The sequence below is a fragment of the Jaculus jaculus genome, chromosome 3, assembly GCF_020740685.1.
Source record: "Jaculus jaculus isolate mJacJac1 chromosome 3, mJacJac1.mat.Y.cur, whole genome shotgun sequence".
Classification (NCBI taxonomy): domain Eukaryota; kingdom Metazoa; phylum Chordata; class Mammalia; order Rodentia; family Dipodidae; genus Jaculus; species Jaculus jaculus.
The window spans coordinates 109,295,878-109,317,418 of record NC_059104.1 but is presented as its reverse complement, the minus strand read 5'-3'; the positions used below and the strand labels follow the sequence as shown (position 1 = coordinate 109,317,418).

The window sequence follows — 21,541 nt, the reverse complement described above, 5'->3', positions numbered from 1 at the left end:
TCACTCTAGCTCAGGCTGACCTGAAATTCACATGTAGTCTCAGGGTGGCCTTGAATTCATGACAATCCTCCTACCTCTGCCTCCCAAGTGCTGGGATTAAAGGCATGCACCACCATGCCCAGCCAGCTTGATTTTTTTGATCGAGGTACTTAGAGCTATAAATTTCTTTGTATCCAATAGGTTTTGATGTGTTGTATTCTCATTTTTATTCAATTGTTGGAACTTTTCAATTTCCTTCTTAAATTCTTCAGTGGCCCATTCATCATACAAAAGTGTATTATTCAATCTCCATGAGTTTATGTGTTTTGTTTTGTTTTGTTTTGTTTTGTTTTGTTTTTTCAAGGTAGGGTCTCACTCTAGCTTAGGCTGACCTGGAATTTACTATGTAGTCTCAGGGTGGCCTCAAACTCATAGCAGTCCTCCTACCTCTGCCTCCCAAGTGCTGGGATTAAAGGCATGCACTACCACGCCTGGCCAGTTTATGTGTTTTCTGTAATTTTTCTTACTATTGATTTCTAGCTTTAGTCCACTGTGGTCAGATAGAATACAAGAAGTTATTTAATTGTCCTATATTTTCTGGGGCTTGCTTTGTATCCTAATATGTAACCTGTCTTAGAGAAGGTTCTATGGGCTGCTGAGAAAAATACATATTCTTCAGTGTTTGGGTAAAGTGTTCTGTAGATGTCTGTTAGATCCATTTGATCTATGTCATTTAACTTCAAAGTTTCCCTATTTTGGTTTTCCAGAGTAGGGTCTCACTCTGGCCCAGGCTGACCTGGAATTCACTATGTAGTCTCAAGGTGGCCTTGAATTCATGGTGCTCTTCCTACCTCTGCCTGGATTAAAGGCATGTGCCACCACCCCCGGCTCTCTATTTTTTGTCCAGATAACCTGTCTATTAGTAAGACTGAAGTGTAAAATCACCCATTATTATTGTGTTAGGCTTAATCTCTGACTTTACATCTAGAGTAAAAAACCTACCAGGTCAGCCTGGGCTACATTGAGACTCTACCTCAAAAAACCAAAAAAAAATTTTTTTCAAGGTTATTATTGAAAAAGTATGTACTGATTCCTGTCATTTTGTGGTGTTTGCATCTTTTAGTCCTCAATTGCTTAACAACTATCCTAGCAACATTAATTTTTTCCCTATAGTGTCTTGGCCGTGTTTATTCTTCCCCTCTGATATATTCCTTCCAGCATCCATTATAGAGCTGGCTTGGTGGTCATTATTTCCTTCAGCCTACTTTTATAATGGAAATGTTTTCATTGTTTCTTTTGTTATTGTTGTCTTGACTGTGTTTGTAACCTGTATATTGACACTTTTCTTTTTGTAACTTTTTTTTTTACTGACAACCTCTATACATGTAAACAGTATATTATGATCATAGTCCCATTCAACCACCCTACCTTTACCCCCTCCTAAATACCCACCCCCCTGAATCCCTTCTTTCCAACTAGTCTGTCTTCTAATTAGATGGTATCAATTTTCTCCCTCCTATTATGCAGGTCTTGTGTAGGTAATATCAGCTATTGTGAGATCATGAATACCATGGCTACTTTGGGTCTGAAAGATAGTATTATAAAGCATTCCTCCCCTTTTGATATTCTATAGAAAATTTTTCTTTCTCCATCAATTATGACTGGGTTGCCAAATGTAGTCTTTCAGGATTTGAAATACATTATTCCAAGACCTTCTATCTTTTACAGTTTCCATTGAAAAGTCAGCTGTCATTCTGATGATCTTGCCTTTATATATGTGACCTGGAGTTTCTCTCTTGCAGCTCTCAGTCTTTCTTTCTTTTTAAAAATATTTTATTATTAATTATTTGACAGAGAGAAATAGGAGAGAGAGAAAAAAAAATGGGTGTACCAGGGCCTCCAGCAACTCCAGATGCACAAACCACCTTGTGCATAGGACTAACGTGGGATCCTGGGGAATCGAACCTGGATCCTTTGGCTTTGCAAGGAAATGCCTTAACTGCTAAGCCATCCCTCCAGCCCTCAATAGTCTTTCTTTGTTCTACATATTTAGTGTTTTAACTGTGATGTGATGTAGGGAGCTTCTTTTTTTTAGTCCTGTTTGGTGTTCTAAATGCCTCTTATCTTTTTATTTAATTATTTTTCTTTTTTTGTTTTTTTGAGGTAGGGTCTCACTCTAGACCAGGCTGACCTGGAATTCACTCTGTATTCTCAGGGTGGCCTTGAACTCATGGCGATCCTCCTACCTCTGCCTTCTGAGTGCTGGGATTAAAGGTGTGTGCCATCACACCTGCTGCTTCTCATTCTTGAATGAGCATCTTTTTCCCTAGATTTGGGGATTTTTCAGCTATGATTTTATTGAAAATACTCTATGCCTTTGGCATGGTGTTCTATGCCCATAATTCATGCATTTGATATTTTTTTCTTTTCAATTTTTTATTAACAACTTCCATGATTATAAAAAATATCCCATAGTAATACACTCCCTCTCCCCACTTTCCCCTTTGAAACTCCATTCTCTATTATATCCCCTCCCCCTCTCAATCAGTCTCTCTTTTATTTTGAGGTCATGATCTTTTCTTCCTATTATGATGGCCTTGTATAGGTAGTGTCAGGTACTGAGTCCATGGATTCCCAGCCATTTTTTGTCTGGGGGAAGCACGTTTTAAGGAGTCCTATCCTTCCTTTGGCTCTTACATTCTTTTTTTTTTTTAATTTTTTTTTTTTTTGGTTTATTTTTATTTATTTATTTGAGACCGGCAGAGAGAGAGAGAGAATGAGCACGCCAGGGCTTCCAGCCACTGTAGATGAATTCCAGATGCATGCGCCCCCTTGTGCATCTGGCTAACATGGATCCTGGGCAATCGAGCCTCAAACCAGGATCCTTAGGTTTCACAGGCAAGCACTTAACCGCTAAGCCATCTCTCCCGCCCGAGCTCTTACATTCTTTCTGGCACCTCTTCCACAATGGACCCTGAGCCTTGGAAGGTGTGATAGAGATATTGCAGTGCTAAGCACTCCTGTCACTTCTTCCCAGCACTATGACACCTTCTGAGTCATCCCAAGGTCACTGCCATCTGAAAAGAGAAGATTCTCTACCAAAAGTGAGAGTTAATATAAGGGTATGTACATTAAGAAAAGTGCTTACCGGGCAGTCTGATAAGCATAGTATATATATTTATCCAGACAGCAGCAGACGTTATACCCCTAGGGCTTATGACTATCCCTAATTTAAATTTTCAGTATCAGGGATGTATTCCCTCCCATGGAGTGGGCCTCTAGTCCAATTAGAGGGCAGTTTGTTTCCACCATGACAAATGTGTCACTGTTTCACCTGTTGGCTCATTTGGCCTGGCTGACCAATTATAAGGCTTGCAGTGTCCACTGTTGAGTATCTTCACTAGTGGTATCTCTTTCTCCTATTCAACTGTATGCAGAATGGATTCTTCCAGCTTTCTGTCAGCTGGTCTACATGGAAGAGATTATCAGCTCAGTTCCAGCAGGATTTCTCAGCGGCCTTGCAGCCCAAGTATGTGGAGTCTGCAGCAATAGGGTCTTACCATCTATTCCTGGTGGGAAACCAAGGGCCTTGGCAATGGCCTGTAATGTTTTGGGGGCATCAGGGTTCTCTCTGGCCAACAACTCAATGGAAGGTACCCCATCACATTTGATATTTTTATCATGTCCCAGAGATCTTATGTGCTTTGTTTGTATATTTTTGTTAAGTTTATCATTTTCCTTGACTGAATATATTCCTCTATCTGGTCTTTAAGCCCTGATATTCTATTCTCTACATGATCCATTCTATTGGTGAGGCTTTCCACTGAACTTTTTATTTCACTACTGTATTTTTCATTCCAAGCATCACTTCTGATTTTTTTCTTCAATATATTTATCTTTATTGAATTCTATTTTCATCTATCCCACTGACTTTCTTATTTCATTCAGCTGATTATTTGTGGGGCTTTTTGTTTGTTTGTTTGTTTTTTCGAGTTAGGGCCTCTAGCCCCAGTCTTACCTGGAATTCACTATGTAGTCTCAGGGTGGCCTTGAACTCACAGTGATCCTCCTACCTCTGCCTCCCAAGTGCTGGGATGAAAGGCATGAGCCACCACACCTGGCCTAGATTTTTTTGTACATTTTTATCATCATTCTTTTTATTTTATTTATTTATTTATTGGTTTTTTTGAGGTAGGGTCTTACTCTAGCCCAGGCTGACCTGGAATTCACTGTATAGTCTCAGGGTGGCCTCAAACTCTCGATGATCCTCCTATCTCTGCCTCCCAAGTGCTGGGATAAAGGTATGTGCCACCACATCCAACTCTTACTTTATTTTTTATTATTAATGTACTTTGTACAGACACATCATGTGTTAGTATTATCATGTCCCTTCTTCCTGCCCCCATTTTGCTGAGGGCCCTCCTCAGTGAGATTGCTGATATTCCTCATGGAGTTGTGGGGTATGAATTTGAAAGCAGCTGCCAGTCATTGGGGAAGGGAGAAATGTCTCAGGATATGCCTTCCTTTTGTTTGGCTTTTCAAGGTAGGGTCTCACTGTAGCCCAAGCTGACCTGGAATCTGCCTCCCGAGTACTGGGATTAAAGATGTATGCCACCACACCCAGCTCATCATTCTTTTGAATATCATCTAATTTTATGTCATCAGCAGCTATCACTCTGAGTTTGGAAGATTTTGGAAAGGGCATATTTTCTTGACTTTTATTTGTTTTGTTTTTTGTTGTTGTTTGGTGGTGGTAGTGGTGGTATTGGTGGGACTTTCCCATCACAGATTAGATCATTGGTTAATTTCTTTGTTTGGGGTGATTTTTGTTTTTTTTTTTTTTTTAACTGAGGTGACTTGCCTTCTATCAGTGAAGGTATTTTCTCTGTCCATAAGGGAGCACTGGTTTATAGTAGGGTTGAGATGTCATCTTCTTCTGTTAGACTGATGCTTAGGGCACCAAGCTCTCTCCCAGTGCTCCCTTATGAGAAGAGCCCTGCTTGTAACAACATTGTCACTATCTTGGGATAGACCCACTACAAAAGTAGTGATAGGCTGGGCATGGTGGCACACCCCTTTAATCCCAGCACTCAGGAGGCAAAGGAAGGAGGAACACCGTGAGTTTGAGGCCACCCTGAGATTAAGTAGTGAATTTCAAGTCAGTCTGGGCTAGAGCAAAACCCTACCTCAAAAAAAAAAAAAAAAAAATCAGCTTTTAAGTGCTAATTATTTCATGGAGTAAGGGAACATAGAACCTATTGTATGTAGAAATATATTAGTTATTGTGGGTTTGTGGGAGAAGAGATCAAAAGGGAAAAAACCTCTGTAAAACAAGTTACTAGTTTTTACTTGATATAGAGAAATTCAAGGAGGGGGGCATAAGTAGAAGACGGAGCAGTAGGCACAAAGGAGAGAAAAAAAATCAAAGGATTGGAGAATTTTGGCTAAGTTTATAGACTGAAGAGATAGATCTGAAAAAGTGTGTTAACTGCTGATGTGAAATAGTTTTTGTCTCTCAGGAAGCTGAGGCTCAGAGTTACTGCAAACCAAGATGGACTAAGTTCTTCAGAAGAGGAAGATGAAGAGGAAAAGAGTAAGGAGAAAAGAAAAAAGAAGGCTGAATAATAAACATGAACAAAAACAAAAGTACCAAAACTACAGAAACACACACAGGAAGCAATAATAGAAAGTAAAAGTAACCAGGTGTGGTGGCGCATGCCTTTAATCCCAGCACTCAGGAGGCAGAGGTAGGAGGATCACCATGAGTTCGAGGCCACCCTGAGATTATGTAGTAAATTCCAGATCAGCCTAAGCTAGAGTGAGACCTTACCTCAAAAAACCAAAACAAAAAAAAAAGAAAGAAAATAAAACTAGAGTGGAGCCCAAGCTGGTCTGCTAAGATAACAATAAGTGGTAGAATAGGTGTACAGAGAGAACGAGGTAGGTGGAGAAAAAAGGTTTGCAAACTGTCTGGCCGGATATTTGGCTTGTGTCTGGACTTCTTCAATTCCTGGGATGAGGACTCCTCAGTTGGGACTTCCTCTCTTGCCTGGGACAGGAAGTTCTGAAGTCAGGTTACTGTACAGAACTGTGAATTTGCCTCTGTGTAAAGCTGAGTCCACAGGTGTGGGTAACTCCCAGGTATTTCTTGCTGGAGAGTTCTCAGCCTGAGGGGGCTGGGAGCAGTCTCTCTCTCCTCTGGACTGCAACAGGCTAGAGGGAAGGGGAATATGTACAGTGGAAGTCTCTTGATTTCAAATTCCAATCACTTCCTCTGGTGACTTACCTGCCTGTGCTTTTCTAGTGACCTTTCAACTTCAAATTTACATTGTCCAGTGGTTGGAGTCGCCAGGCAGGCTCCTCTTCAGCGGCAAGGACTCAGAGCATACTGCTGGTTGGCCACAGGCATTGATCTTTGAGTTCCTAGTGTCTTTATTTGTGTATTCATTTATTCATTCACTTTGAGGGAAGGTACTATTTTTTCATGCTTTTCTGAGGTTTTTCTTCAGTTTCTCTCTTTAGAATAGCATCCTTTAGTTCTTATTTTGATGTTCTCCTTCACTGGCTCACACTGAGGCTGGTTCTAGTCCACTATCTTACCCTGAAGTGGCCTTTCCCCCACCTCCTCCATCATGCATGAGGACATGCTGGTAACCCAATATTGTGCAAGTCTAGTGCAGCTGGCAGACAGCCATTGTGAAGTCCTAATGCAGTGGCCACTTCATGTACGGAAACAGCACTCCTCCTCTTCCTTTGGCTCTCACATTCTTTCAGCCATCCCATCCATTCTGGAGGGTGTGATCGAGATGTCTCATTTAGTGCTAAGCACTGAACACTTACTCTCTCTCAGCTTTGATGAGTTTTTTGTTTTGTTTTTGTTTTCTGAGGTATGGTCTCACTCTAGCCCAGGCTGACCTGGAATCACTCTGTATTCTCAGAGTGGCCTTGAACTCACAGGTTATCCTCCTACCTCTGCCTCCCAACTGCTGGGATTAAAGGTTTGTGCCACCATGCCCAGCTCTTTGATGAGGTTTTTTTTATTATTATTCTTTTTGTTCATTTTTATTTATTTATTTGAAAGTGACAGATAGAGAGAGAAAGAGGCAGATAGAGAGAGAGAGAATGGGCGCACCAGGACCTCCAGCTACTACAAACGTACTCCAGATGCGTGCACCTCCTTATGCATCTGGCTAATGTGAGTCCTGGGGGATCAAGCCTCAAACCGGGGTCCTTAGCTTCACAGGCAAGCGCTTAACCGCTAAGCCATCTCTCCAGCCCTCTTTGATGAGTTTTGAGTCTCTCTAGTAGTCACTGAAAACTGTAAAAAGAAATTTATCTGACCAAAGCAAGGGGCATAAACATAAATATTTAGAGAGTTGAGCGTGGTGGTACATGCTATGAGTTCAAGGCCACCTCACTGCATAGTGAGTTCCAGGTCAGCCTGAACTACAGACCCTACCTTGACAAAACAAAAATAAATAAATATTGAGAAAGCACCTTGATTGGTACAACATATCCATTTAGCCAAATAGCAGTAGTAGCTTCCCTCTATGAAATTCCTCCTGTGGAACAGCCTCCAATTCAGTCAGAGAGCAGTTGTGTGCCCTCATGACAGTCACTGCACCACGGGACACATCTTGCTTAGCTGTCTGACTGTGTAGCTCACAGAGTTTGCTGCTGGGGTTGTTGATGACTTTTCTCCCCCAGCAGGCTGCATAGCACTTTCCAACACTATGATAGCTAGCAAGCGGGAGGTGGCTTCTAGATCAGTGCCAGCTTGATTTCTCAGTGTCCTGCAACTGAAATATGTGGCATCTTCAGCAATAGGGTCTTATCATCTAGTTCTGGTGACAATAGCCTATTTTGTTTCAGGAGCCTCAGGGGTCTTCCAAATATTAGTAACTTTAAAAATATTATTTATTTATTTGCAAGCAGAGAGAGCTTGGGAGAGAAAGAAAGAAAATGGGTGCCCCAGAGCTCTAGCCATGGTAAATGAACTCCAGGTGCATGTGCCACTTTGTGCATCTGGCTTTACGTGGACACTGGGGAATTGAATCCTGTTTGTTAGGCTTTGCAGGCAAGTGCCTTAACTGCTGAGCCATACCTCTAGCCCAGTATTTAATCAATTCTGATAATACATAGTTCAGAGAAGTTGGCTTTTAAAGTTGTTACCACACTCTACATACCTTATAGTAAGTTACTACATTGTCTATAGAAGTTCAGGAAAACATGATATAGGTAGGAAGGTATTAAAAGTATAATTTTAAAGCCAGACATGGTGATGCATGCCTATTATCCTAGAATTACATGGGAGGTCCAAGAAGGAGGAGTGTTGCAAGTTTGAAACCAGCCTGAGACACATAGTAACATGAGAAAGGGTTCCTATCATAAGGTACCAAAGATTGTCAGTGGTGTTACTTGACAAAATGGAGCCTTTCTATATCCATTTTTGTTCTACTTTTTATGCAACTGGTTGAAATATTTTTTAAATTATCTTCCTCTATCAGAAATATAAAAAATGTGTTTTTTTTTTTTCTGATTCTTTAGCTTCTCTAGATTTAGTCCCTTTCCATAGGACTTAATGTGATATGATGCCAAATAGCTAAGGCTGAAGGATAGCTTTAATACAGACTCCTGCTTCTGATATACAAATAGTTACTGGTTCAAACTGAAACTTTTTCAGAGAGAAGAGATCAAGAGAGAATACCACAAAGGGGAGTTAGAGAGATATCAAGGCTACCCTGGCTCTAATAGAAAACTGTATGAAGAAAGCTTGTAGATTCTCAAATTATAGATATTGCCTATCTAGTACTCTTAGACATACTGGATCTTCGTGGGAGTTCTCAGAGCTTTTTGTCTCTCCCAATGCTTGGGATGAAACCCAGGGCCTCAGGCATTCTAGACAAAAACACCCTATCACTGAGGTATAGCCTCAGCCCTTGTCAGGGCTTTTACTATACCAACATGCACTGTGGACTCCCCTTTTAGATAATGGTGTTTTCCAATCCAGAATTATTTTACAGAGTTTCACTGTTCTGTGAAATATGCTTTTGGCATTAATACTTTAAAGTAAAAGTATTGGCAGTTCCTTAAAGTGTAGGGATATGCACTAGCTCTTGAGAGTCCCATGATTTTTGTCCTCTCATAAAAATTAAAAGATTAATCATTTTTCTTGACCTCACGTGGTTTGTCACACTTTTATACAGACCACACAAGTCATTAGTACTTGTCCTAAACATAAAAACTTCCTCCAGGCCAGGTATGATGGTGTGTGTCTTTAGTCCCAGCACTTGGAAGACAGAGGTAGGAGGATCTATGTGAGTTCAAGGACAGCCCAAAACTACATAGTGAATTCTAGGTCAGCCTGGGCTCGAGCAAGATCCTACCTCAAAAAAACAACAGAAGCTGAGCATGGTGGTGCATGCCTTTAATCCCAGCACTCAGGAGGCAGAGGTAGGAGGATTGACATGAGTTCGAGGCCACCCTGAGACTCCATAGTGAATTCCAGTTCAGCCTGGGCTAGAGTGAGACTCTACCTTGAAAAAAAAAAAAAAAAAAAAACAGAAACCAGGTGTGGTGGCATACACCTTCAATCCCAGCACTCATGAGGCAGAGGTAGGAGGATTACCATGAGTTTAAGACCACCCTGAGACTATATAGTGAATTCCAGGTCAGCCTGGGCTAGAGTGAGACCTTACCTCGGGAAAAAAAAAAAAAAAAAAAAAAAAACAGCGCTGGAGAGATGGCTTGGTTTGTGGTCAAGGTACTTGCCTACAAAGCCAAAAGATCCAGGTTTGATTCCCCAGTACCTATGTAAGCCAGATGTACAAGGTGAGTTCATTTGCAGAAGCTGGAGGCCCTGGTGCAGCCATTCATTCTCTCTCTCTCAAATAAACAAGTAAAATCAAAATGTTTAAAAAAAATAAAACATGGCTGGAGAGATTGCTTAGTGGTTAAGGTCCTTGCCTGTAAGGCCTTAGGACCCAGGTTTGATTACCCAGAACCCACATAAACTAGATGCACAGGGTGGCACATGTGTCTGGAGTTCTTGGGCAGTGACTAGTGGCTCTGCCATGCCCATTCTCTTTCCATCTGCCTCCCTCCCCAGTAAACAAAAATTTTTTTTTAAAAATTCCCTCCAATAGAAAGTACTAGGGCTGGATATGGTGGCACACACCTTGAATCTTAGCACTCAAGAGGCAGAAGCAAGAGAATTGTTGTGAGTTCAAGGCCAGCCTGAGATACATAGTGAATTCCAGGTCAGCCTGGGCTATAATAAGACCCTATCTCAAAACACCAAAAAAAAAAAAAAAGCCAGGGGACAGGGGAGATGGCTCAGCAGTTAAAGGTACCTGCTTACAAAGCCTGATGGCCTGGGTTCATTTCCCAGTACCCACTTAAAGCCAGATGTACAAAGTGGCAGAAGCAAGAGGATCACTACCAATTTGAGGCCAGCCTGATCTACATAGCAAGTTCCAGGCCTAGTCAGAGCTATATAGCAAGATTGTCTCAACTCCCCACCCCCAAAAAAGGGAATCAGATTGGTTCCAGACTAACCAATAACAACAATGCAATCTAGAAGGCAATGGGAAAAAATGAATTCCAAATTGTGAGAGACTTCTGTTTTTGACTACATATGTGAAAGTAAAATAAGTAAGATGCAAGATTTCCAAAATGCTAACTCAGGCATCCTTTCTTAGGAAGGGGAGGACGAAAATAGGAGTGAAGAAAACATGGTGTGTTGGTTAGTTTTCTTATCACCGTGACAAAATGCCTGATAAAACTTAATAGAGGGTCCAGGTATAGTGGTGCACACTTTAAATCCCAGCACTTGGGAGGCAGAAGTAGGAGGATCACCATGAGTTCAAGGCCACCCTGAGACCACATAGTGAATTCCAGGTCAGCCTGGGCTAGAGTGAGACCCTACCTCGAAAAACAAAAAAAGAGAGAGAGGAGAGAAGGAGATAGAGAAGAAGGAGGAGGAGGAGGAAGGAAGGGAGGGAGGAAAATGTAGATTGTTCATGCCTACCTGCCTCACCTGGGGTTTTGCTTTTTGCTTTGTTTTGTTTTCTTGGTATTTTTTTCTTTTTAAATATTTTGTTTATTTGAGAGAGAGAAAGAGAGAGAGGAAGCAAGAAAAGAAAAGGCAGAGACAAAGAGAGAAAATGGGCACAGCAGGGCCTCCAGTTACTGCAAACAAACTCCAGACACATGCACCCCCTTGTGCATCTGGCTTATGTGGGTTCTGGGGAATCAAACCTGGGTCCTTAGGCTTCACAGGCAAGTGCCTTAACCACTAAGCCATCTCTCCAGCCCCTTTTTTCTTCTTAGTTCTTTCTTTTCATGTTTTATTGTGATTTATTTATTTGAGAGAAAGAGAGGCAGACAGAGAGAGGATAATGGGCTCGTGCAAGAAAGAGAATGGATGTGTCAGGGCCTCCAGCCCCTGCAAACAAACTTCAGATGCATGAGCCACGTTATGCATCTGGCTTATGTGGGTCCTGTAGAACCAAATCTGGGTCCTTTGGCTTTGCAGGCAGGAACCTTAACGACTAAGGGATTTATCCAGCCCTTTATTTTATTTTATTTTTATTATTTTATTTTGGTTTTTCAAGGTAGGGTCTCACTCTAGCCCAGGCTGACCTGGAATTCACTATGTAGTCTCAGGGTGCCCTTGAACCCATGGCTTCTCTCCCACCTCTGCCTCTCGAGTGCTGGGATTAAAGGTATGCACCACCACACCTGGCCTTTTTTTTGGTATTTTTAAGCCAAAGTCTCACTCTAACCCAGACTGACCTAGAACTCACTCTGTAGTTCCAGGGTGACCTTGAACTCACAATGATCCTCCTACCTGTTACTCCCAAGTGCTAGGATTAAAAGTGTGCACTACTATTGCCCGTTTTGTATTTTTATTGTGTGCAATTATTTATAAAATTCATCCCCTTTTGATCATTAACACCCATCATACATATAGAAAGGAAATTTTTTACTTTTTTTACTTCCTTTTTATTCTATTCTGACAGAGTAAGAATTTATTAATCCAACTTACTTATATAAGCATGCTTATTTCAGTTTTAAATACTAGCAATATAATAGCTCCAGTGGAGCTTAACTTCCTTATTTGTTCAGACAGCATTTCAGAATGTAGCCTAAGGTGGCCTCAAACTTACTATCCTTTAGTCTTTTCCTCCCAGTACTTGGACGGCTGGCATGCACCATCATGCCTGGCTCTGTGGAGCTTATCTTATAATGGGGATGATAATCAAATAAGCTGAAAACTGTTGTAGGATATCATAATGTGTTAATTGCTACAGAAAATAACAGAATAAATGAGATGGATAGTGGCTGGGGATGGCAGGGAGTATTGTCATCAAACGATGTCTTGAAAGGGAAATAAAAGGGCCTCATGGGGGGATTGATTGACAGATTCAAAGGGACCATTAGGTCTTGTCAGTACTACATAGACACTCTGCAGCCACAACCTGATTTTTATGAGGCAGATACTAGAATTATACTAACAAAAAAAATTGTAGTTCAAAATTAACCTGAGACTACATGATGAATTCCAGGTCAGCCTGGGCTAGAGCAAGACCCTACCTCAAAACAAAATATAATAATGTTGTTTGTTTGGGTGAAGAAAGAGTGTCCTAAGTTCAGTGTCAAATTTCAGAATTCTAGGCAAGGGCAGAGACTATGAGTCACAGCACAAGTGGGGAGACTTGTTTTAGCCTCAGGGTCAGCATGACAAGGCTAGAGAAGCAGGTAAGTGAAGTGTCGACAAGATGACCTTTCCCATGAGGGCCAATAGACTGCAAGGCCCGGTGAAAACAAGGCTTTAACAGGGCTTTTGCTCATAGGTTATAAGTTGCAAGAGCCTTTGGCATCAAACTACCTCTGTTTTCTACATGCCTAAAATACAACTGGCAAAGCCACAAACAGAGTATTTCCATAGGCAACATCTGGCTCATTTAATCAAAGGGAGAAAGTGCTCAATATTTTGGAGTCCAGTGCACATTCAGCAACGTTCTTTTATTGGGGGGGAGGGGGTTCGAGAGAGGGTATCACTCTTGCCCAGGCTGACCTGAAATTCACTATGTAGAACTCAACACAATCCTCCTACCTCTGCCCCCCGAGAGCTGGGATTAAAGGCATGTGCCACCACGCCCAGTTCAGCGATGTTCTTTTTTTGTTTTGTTTTGTTTTTTTTCTTTTTCAAGGTGGGGTCTCACTCTAGCCCAGGCTGACCTGGAATTCACTATGGAGTCTCAGGGTGGCCTCGAACTCACGGCGATCCTCCTACCTCTGCCTCCCGAGTGCTGGGATTAAAGGCGTGCGCCACCACGCCCAGCTTCAGCGATGTTCTTGATAGTGTGTAACCTCCATATAATTTTGCAATTTACAGTACTTAAATATTTACATGTGTCACTACATAATCATTTTTGCATGTATGTGTGTTTGTGAATGTGTGGTTGTACGTGTGTGTGCAAGCCTGTGGAGACAAAGGAAAATCAGATAAAATCATGTGTTTAGAAGGTAACACAAGAGTTAGCCTGCTGGGTATGTTTGTATTTTATTACTCTGGGTCTACTCAAGTCCTACCTCATATTTCTGTGTGTGTATGTGTGTGTGTGTTCTGCCTTGAAAGTTCAGCTCAGAGCCCTCAGATTGCACAGTCATTTGGTGCTCTACAGAGAGACATTTAGTTTCTTTCAAAATCAGGTTATAAAGTAAGAACTATTTTTAAACAGTGTAATAGCCTTTGACAAAGAGCATGCCCTTATTCCAAAGCATCATTCCTGTAATTGCCCATCAGAGGCTTCCCTGGCTTACTAGGGCATGGCACTCTGTTGTAGGTACTTGAGGCCAGTATCATAAGATTGGATGGCTCAAATGGCATTATAGTATAAACAAACCAAAAGGACTTCTCTTTCTCTAAGCCATATTGAAGCTGAAAGCCTTTTGGGTCTCCTGCTTGATAGGTCAGAGAAGCACATGCATCGTATATTTAGGTTTCCTCTAAAATTCAAAAAGACCCACCCAGTGCATCTTTCTTGGTAGGGGACATAGGATGCTACAACTCATTTTCTTTGTTCATATCCACATGCTTTTGAATGAATGTCTCCTTTCTTCAAGTAATGTCTGGCCATTGCATTTTCATAGGACATATCTTTAGACTGCATGTATTTCTGAATATTTTTTCATCTTCCTCCAAAAATGATGTGATCATAGGAACTCACTAACCTTTGTGAGAACAAAAAACCAAGCCAGCCAGGCATGGTGGTTCATGCCTTTAATCCCAGCACTTGGGAGGCAGAGGTAGAAAGATCCCTGTGAGTTGAAGGTCAGCTTAAGGATACATAGTGAATTCGAGGTAAACCTGGGGTACAGTGAGACCCTACATGAAAAAATACAAAAGACAAAAGCAATGGGCTGTATAAATTTGCAAGTTTTAAAAAATTCTTTTATTACCATGGGATATATTTTATAATCATGGAGAATGTTAATAAAAATTTAAAAAAAAATTAAAATTAAAAAATAAAAGTTAAAAAAAATCCTTTTATTTATTTGAAAGCAGAGAGAAAGTATGATCTTGCCACACCCTCTTGCCACTGTAAATAAACTCCAGATGTGCCACTTTGTACATCTAACTTTACATGGGTACTGGGGAATCAAACCTGGGCCACAGCCTTTGCAAGCAAGCACATTTAACTGCTGAGTCATCTCCCCAGCCCAAATTTCCAGCTTTTGTTGTTGTGAGGTCGGGTCTTACTCTAGCCCACACTGACCTGGACTTACTCTGTAGACTCAGGCTGACCTCAAACTCACTGTGATCTTCCAACTGCTGCTTCCCAAGTATAGGGGTTAACAGTGTGTGCAACCATGCCCAGCAATTTTCAGCTTTTGATGATGAAAAGGAAGTGTACATAAAAGGAAGAATGGAAGGAAAAAGTCACTAGAGATGAAGAAGTCTAGATACTGAGAGGTGGCTTTGGACAACCCACCTGAGTGACACTGAAAACAGAATGACAGGAACAGGGACAGAAAGAAAAACAAAGTGACCTGCTAAAATCTTTGGGAAATGAAGAACGGCCAAGCAGTCATCAGATGACAGCAGATGGCATCAGTCTCAAAAGAGCAAGGAGATGTGCAAACAGCCGGAATTGGAAGGAAGAACTCTCAGGAAGTGGCACTGGGCACAGAAGTGAGCTCCAGTGCAGGAGCAAGCAGCTGATACACTGCACAGGGAGCTGTTTCTGTTACGGCAGTAAGCATTATGAGAAATGGGGCAAGATTTGCAGATAGTGTTGGCTTCAAAGCGCGAAAGAACCAGCAGGTTTCTTTTATGATCCACACGGGGGGGGGGGGGGGGGCTGGAGAGATGGCTGGCAGGCTTTGAAAGCTACTTTTAAGTGCTGAGCCATCTCTCCAACCCCAGCAGTTTGCCACCACAATATACATGATTTTAAAATCTTATTGGTGGTAAATTAAATGGGAGGAGGGAGTCATGCATACTTGTACTGAATAACTTAAGTTTTCAGTCTAATCACATAGCTTTAATTAGATTTTTTAATTAGATTTTTCTTATGACACTGCAGTCTGCTTAAATTCATGCACATGCAGATGATGGCAAAGCAATAATTAATTTTCCCTCCACACTATAGAAACAGCAATAACTTAATTGAACTCTGTTGTTTGTATCATGTCAAAGATGGTAGGGTGCTTTTCTCTTTTCATATTTCATTTATTCATTTACTTGAAAGAGAGAGGGAGGGAAAGAGAAGAAGAGGCAGAGAGAGAAAGAGACAGAGAATGGGAATGTGAGGGCCTCCAGCCACTGCAAGTGAATTCCAGACTCATGTGCCACCTTGTGCATCTGGCTTAGGTGGGTAGTGGGAATGGAACCTGGGTCCTTAGGCTTTGCAGGCATGTGCCTTAACCACTAGGAAACTTGTCTTGTCATCAATATTTGTACAGTAGTATATTCCTCAAGAAAAAGTAATTGAGAAATTGTCACTTGCACCCTGGCTAGGTGGCACACACCTGTAATCCCAAGCCTCAGGAGGGCAAAGCAGGGATCTCTGTGCACATAGCAAATTTCAGACTGCCCTGAGCTTACAAGACCCTGTCTCAAAATTAGGCCAGGTGTGGTGGCGCATGCTGTTAATCCCAGCACTCGGAAGGCAGAGGTAAGAGGATCACCCACCATGAGTTCAAGGCCACCCTGAAACTACATAGTGAATTTCAGGTCAGCCTGAATTAGAGTGAAACCCTACCTCGAACACCCCCCCAAAAAGGAAGTTGGAAAGGAAATGGGGAAGAAAGGGGAAAGGGGAGAGAAAGAAGGAGGGAAGAAGGGGAGAGAGTCATTTGGGGACCGCATTGGGAATTTTAAGAAGCTCGGAGGCAGGTGAAATAAAATGGGGAGGTAAAATACTTCCGTCACACTCAGAAAGCAAAGGCATATGTAGTGTTGGGTCACTGAACTACACTGTGGCTTTAGCATGAGAACAGCGTCGGTGTGGGAAAGCCGGAGTGCACAAGAGTACCAGATAACCCACCCTCAAAGAGACCTGGGTGCCTCCAACAAGTAATAGATGAGCGTGCTACCAAGCATCGACAGCTTACAAAGTAACACACAAGAGATCTTTGGTTCACACAACATTTCACACTTTTCCTCACCACTATGACTGACTGACTAATCCAGGATTGTAAACATTGCATGATATCTGGGATGCACCAGGTAATATGACTGTTAGACATATAAACTTGTTTGACCCTAAAGGCATTTTGACTTGGGTGGAACATATAAATGCTAATCCAGTCAGCACATGATGACTGATGTAAACATAACTGCAGTATGCCAACAGTTCAGTGGCATTATAAGAGAAAAGAATGCCGACAAAAGAGGTCAGTGGTAGGGAATGCTGCTCAGATAGGATTCTTGAACTAACTATTGAAGGAGAATTAGGAATATATTAGACAGACAAGGGGTAGAAGACATTCTAGGTAGAAAAGCAATATAGGTTTCTTTTTCTTCAATTTAGACAGGAGCCTCACTGAATGACATGGAGAAACTTTTAAGATCTGATTTGCTATGTAATTCCTAAACCGCATTCCCTTTCTTAAGGTAGTGTCTCACTCTAGACCAGGCTGACCTCAAACTCACTGTGATCCTCCTGCCTCTGCCTGCCCAGTGCTGCGATTTAAGGAGTGCTCCACCATGCCTGGCTGATTTTTTGTTTGTTTTTTAGATTCATCTTAAACTCATTATGTAGCTAAGCATGATTTTTGATCCTCCTGCCTCCACCTTCCAAGTGCTGGAATTACAAATGTGAACTACCATTTCCAGTTCATGTGGTGCTGGGGATTGAATCCAGGACTCTATGCATTTAAAACACACTAGCAACTGAGATACATCCCAAGGTCCCAGTAAACCTGCTTTTTAAAAAAACTGGCTTTTTAGAAAGCCGGGCGTGGTGGCGCACACCTTTAATCCCAGCACTCGGGCGGCAAAGGTAGGAGGATCACTGTGAGCTCAAGGCCACCCTGAGACTCCATAGTGAATCCCAGGTCAGCCTAGGCTAGAGTGAGACCCTACCTCAAAAAAACAAAAAAAAAAAAAAATTTAGGGCAGGAGAGATGGCTTAGTGGTTAAGGTGCTTGCCTGCAAAGCTTAAGGACCCAGATTCGATTCTCCAGATCCCATGTAAGCCAGATACACATGGTGGCACATGCATCTGGAGTTTATTTGCACTGGCTAGAGGCCCTGGCATGCCCATTCTCTCTCTCTTTCTCTCTCTCTCTCTAATAAATAATAAAATCTTCAAAAAAACTTAAAAAGAGTTCTTCTTTTAAAAAAAAAAAAAACATTTTTAGGGCTGGAAAGATGGCTTAGTGGTTAAGATACTTGCCTGCAAAGCCAACGGATCCAGGTTTTCTTATCACTGACTGATTGCTAAGGAATTTTCTGTTTGTGCCCCCAAATCATATAACCTTAGAAACTTGTAACCCACCAGCAGTGTGAAGAATTTTAAAGCCAGGCATGGCAGCACACCCTTTAATCCCAGCACTTGGGTGGCTGAGGTAGGAGGGTCATGGTAGTTTGAATGTATGTTCCTTATTGGCTCAGTTGTTTCATTAAAACTGAGTTTGCAGCTTCAGCTCCTAGCAGGCAGACTCCTGCTATAGGGAGCACGTCACTGGGCAGATCTGAATTCCAACCCAAAGGTATGCAGAGAGGTTTTGAGTTCTGGCGGGTTTTATGCGTGCTTGCTTATGGCGCTGGTGCTGGCTGCTTGATGGTGTCTCTCTACTCGTATTTATGAATGACAGCCAGCTTCTTCCACCAGTGACAGAACTTCCCCTGGATCTGTAAGTCTGAAATCAATCCCGTTCCTTCCATAAATTCTTTCTGGTTTGGATGTTCATCTCAGCAATGTAGAGCTGACAACAACAGAGGGTCTGGTACTGCTCAAGTTCGAGTCTCTCAGAACCCACATAAAAAGCTGGCATGGTCATGCATGTCCAGTGGGGTGGGCTGTTAGGAGGTAGAGCAGGGAATTTCTGGAGCTTACTGGCTAAAAACGGCAGTTCTGGGTTGAGGAAGAGACTTCATCCCAAAGAATTATGCGGTAGAGTGATTGACAAGAGCACCCAAAGTTCTCCTCTGGCCACCACATCTGCACACACATGTTCAAACACCACACACACACACGTGTCCAATAAAAGATAGTGCAGGATGTGCTATATCATGTATCTATATCATCTATATATTCTGAAAGTATGAGGAGCATGTGTGTTTTATAGAATTTTTTTGTTCACCTAATATATTTTATATTTAACTTATAAATTCTAGTTAAATTGCATTAAGGTATTGATTATGGTGCTACATTATTTGAAGGAGAGAAAATAACATGTCATTTCACAACTTTCTTTTTCTCTGTATTTTTCAGATCAATAACTCGATCCTACTACCGCAACTCAGTTGGTGGATTTTTAGTGTTTGACATTACTAACCGACGGTCTTTTGAACATGTGAAGGATTGGCTAGAAGAAGCAAAAATGCATGTACAGCCATTTCGAATTACATTTCTACTGGTGGGACATAAATGTGATCTAGCTTCTCAACGTCAAGTTACGAGGGAGGAAGCTGAAAAACTGTCAGCAGACTGTGGAATGAAATATATAGAAACCTCAGCAAAGGATGCTACAAATGTTGAGGAATCCTTCACTGTCTTGACAAAAGACATATATGAGCTTATTAAAAGGGGAGAAATTTGTATTCAGGATGGCTGGGAAGGGGTTAAAAGTGGTTTTGTTCCAAACACTGTACATTCTTCCGAGGAAGCAGTTAAGCCTAGGAAAGAGTGCTTCTGCTGATTCTCGACACACCAGAGTTCCTGAGGACAGGCTGGGTGTTGTTTCTGAATAAATGCCAACATTCGCAGCAGAATAGTACAATGAAAGCATCTGAAAGAAGCCACAGGAACACTGTAGTCTGGTTCTGAGCACTGTGCTGAGTTGGTACACTGCAGACTGGGTATTTGCCATATGATCAAGCATCACAGACAACATTTTCATAGAAGCAGAGTGTCTACATGGTTACACCCATGCTCACATGATTAGCTATAACCCACTTAGTGTGCTGACACTAGTGTCGCTCATCTTTCCTGACAGCTAAACATGGTTCATGGTATTTTGTACAATATAATCTGATTGAAAAGAATGCAAAAAGATTTATATTTTCCCTAGTTAATATTGATTATGAAGTGCATTGAAAAGTTTAACTTGAAATCTGGGGATGTAGCTTGGAAATAGAACACTTGCTTAATATATGAGAGGCCCTAGGTTCAACCCCCAGCATAAAAAAAAAAAATACAACTCCCCACTTACAAAGTAAACAATCTCAGAAGTATTGCCCATGATGAGAATATCAGTTTCTTGTTTAAGAGATCAGGTATGCCATTCTTGGAAGGTTTTACTCTCCTTTTTTTTTTTTTCTGAATATAAAACAACAAGTTTTACATTGCTTTTGTTCACAGATCTATTGCTCCTGAAATTTTTATGTATTTATAAGATATGTAAGCATTGAAACAAGATATTTTAAGCAAAGAGTTGTAAGAAGAGGACCACTCAATAGCAAATGTTTTGATGTTATACTATACTGTTTAAATTTAGAAAAGTAAAACAAAATTTATTTATATACTGATATTCAAAACTGAAATTTACCTTGAACTGTTGTCAAAATTATCAGTATAGGTACAGGATGTTTGTATTGATGGCATCTTTTTTCAAATTCCCAGGTTGTCTCATTTCCAGTACAAGAAGAATGTAGACAAGATCTTTTGGATAAGGAAAGTGGGTTATCTGCTTGGTTTGTTAGCATTGTTAGATTTCATTTCAAGCCTCATTTTCATTTCAAAGGGAAGGTGGTTAAGGGGGAAAGTGGCTTTTAAGTTCCCTAATTTTTATTTTTTAGTAAAATAATTTTGTTGCTCTTTTGAGACAAGGTCTTGTTATGTAGCCCTGGATGGCCTCAATTCTTCTGCATTAGCCTCTCAAGTGCTGTGTGTGCACACCATGCCCAGCTCCCTAATTCTTAACTTAGGGATTAAGCCCTCATACAAGGGACAGTCTGATCACAGTATCAAATATTTTACAACCTGCATGTCTGTTCTGTTGGATAAATTGCAGAAGATACCCAGGGAAGCTGCATTTTTGGAATCATAAAATTTTTACTGCTAAATACAGTTACTTCATTTGTTTGAAAACCAAAGTGGTATAGTACAAAGAATATGCAGCAAGAAATGAGAAAACCTGTCTAAACTGGCCTTTCCTCTAACAGTATTTGACCATGAAGAAGTCACATGTTCTCTTTAAAGCAACATTTTTTTTAATCTATAAAATGAACCATATAGCCTCATTTATTGAATTTCATGGAATTATTCTGACAATCAAGTCATATAGACAAGCTTTATAAATACAAAAAGTGTTGTACAAGTGTGAGACTGGCATCAGCTGCTTATGGGCACACCACTAATGGATGGAATGCTGTTTTCATTGTTGTGCAGAGGGAGCAGAGAAGGTATATGTTTTCATGGAGCCAGGGGAGTCTTGATTATGCTTATGATCTCCCCATTTACCCTGAACCTCTGTCTCTCGAAAGCAGAAATAACAGGGAGGAAAATCCTTAGAGAAATTAATCCAACCAAAATGTCATAGCTGAATGTGTTTTTGTGCATCTTTGAAGTAGATATTTAATTGTATTTTTAAATACTTGTACATTTTCTAGGTTCATGTATTTTTTATAGTGCTTATGAAGAGAAATATAAATTATGTCACATAAAAGTTTTGAAGATTTATATTGTCAACATTTTTATATCTTTGAGTTAATTTTATGGAATGAATTCAAACTATAATGAACCAGATGAGAGAATATCTGTCTTCCCAGATGTGAAGTAGTCTAGTTTTACTGTCAAATTTTAAATCTGAGGAAGCAAGGCATGGTAGCACATGCCTTTAATCCCAACACGCTGGAAACAGAAGTAGGAGGCCAGTCCAG

The 21,541-nt window shown here is 41.1% G+C and overlaps 1 protein-coding gene across 1 annotated transcript in view; it reads left to right on the top strand.

Annotated features, from left to right (window-relative positions):
• Positions 1–21,213, top strand: part of Rab39a (RAB39A, member RAS oncogene family) — a 31,603-nt gene extending 10,390 nt beyond the window's left edge. Inside the window, exon 2 of the mRNA XM_004652948.2 lies at positions 18,933–21,213. Coding sequence (XP_004653005.1) covers positions 18,933–19,359 — 427 coding nt within the window. The 3' untranslated portion in view covers positions 19,360–21,213. The remainder of the gene's footprint in view (positions 1–18,932) is intronic.
• The last annotated feature ends 328 nt before the right edge of the window (positions 21,214–21,541 follow it).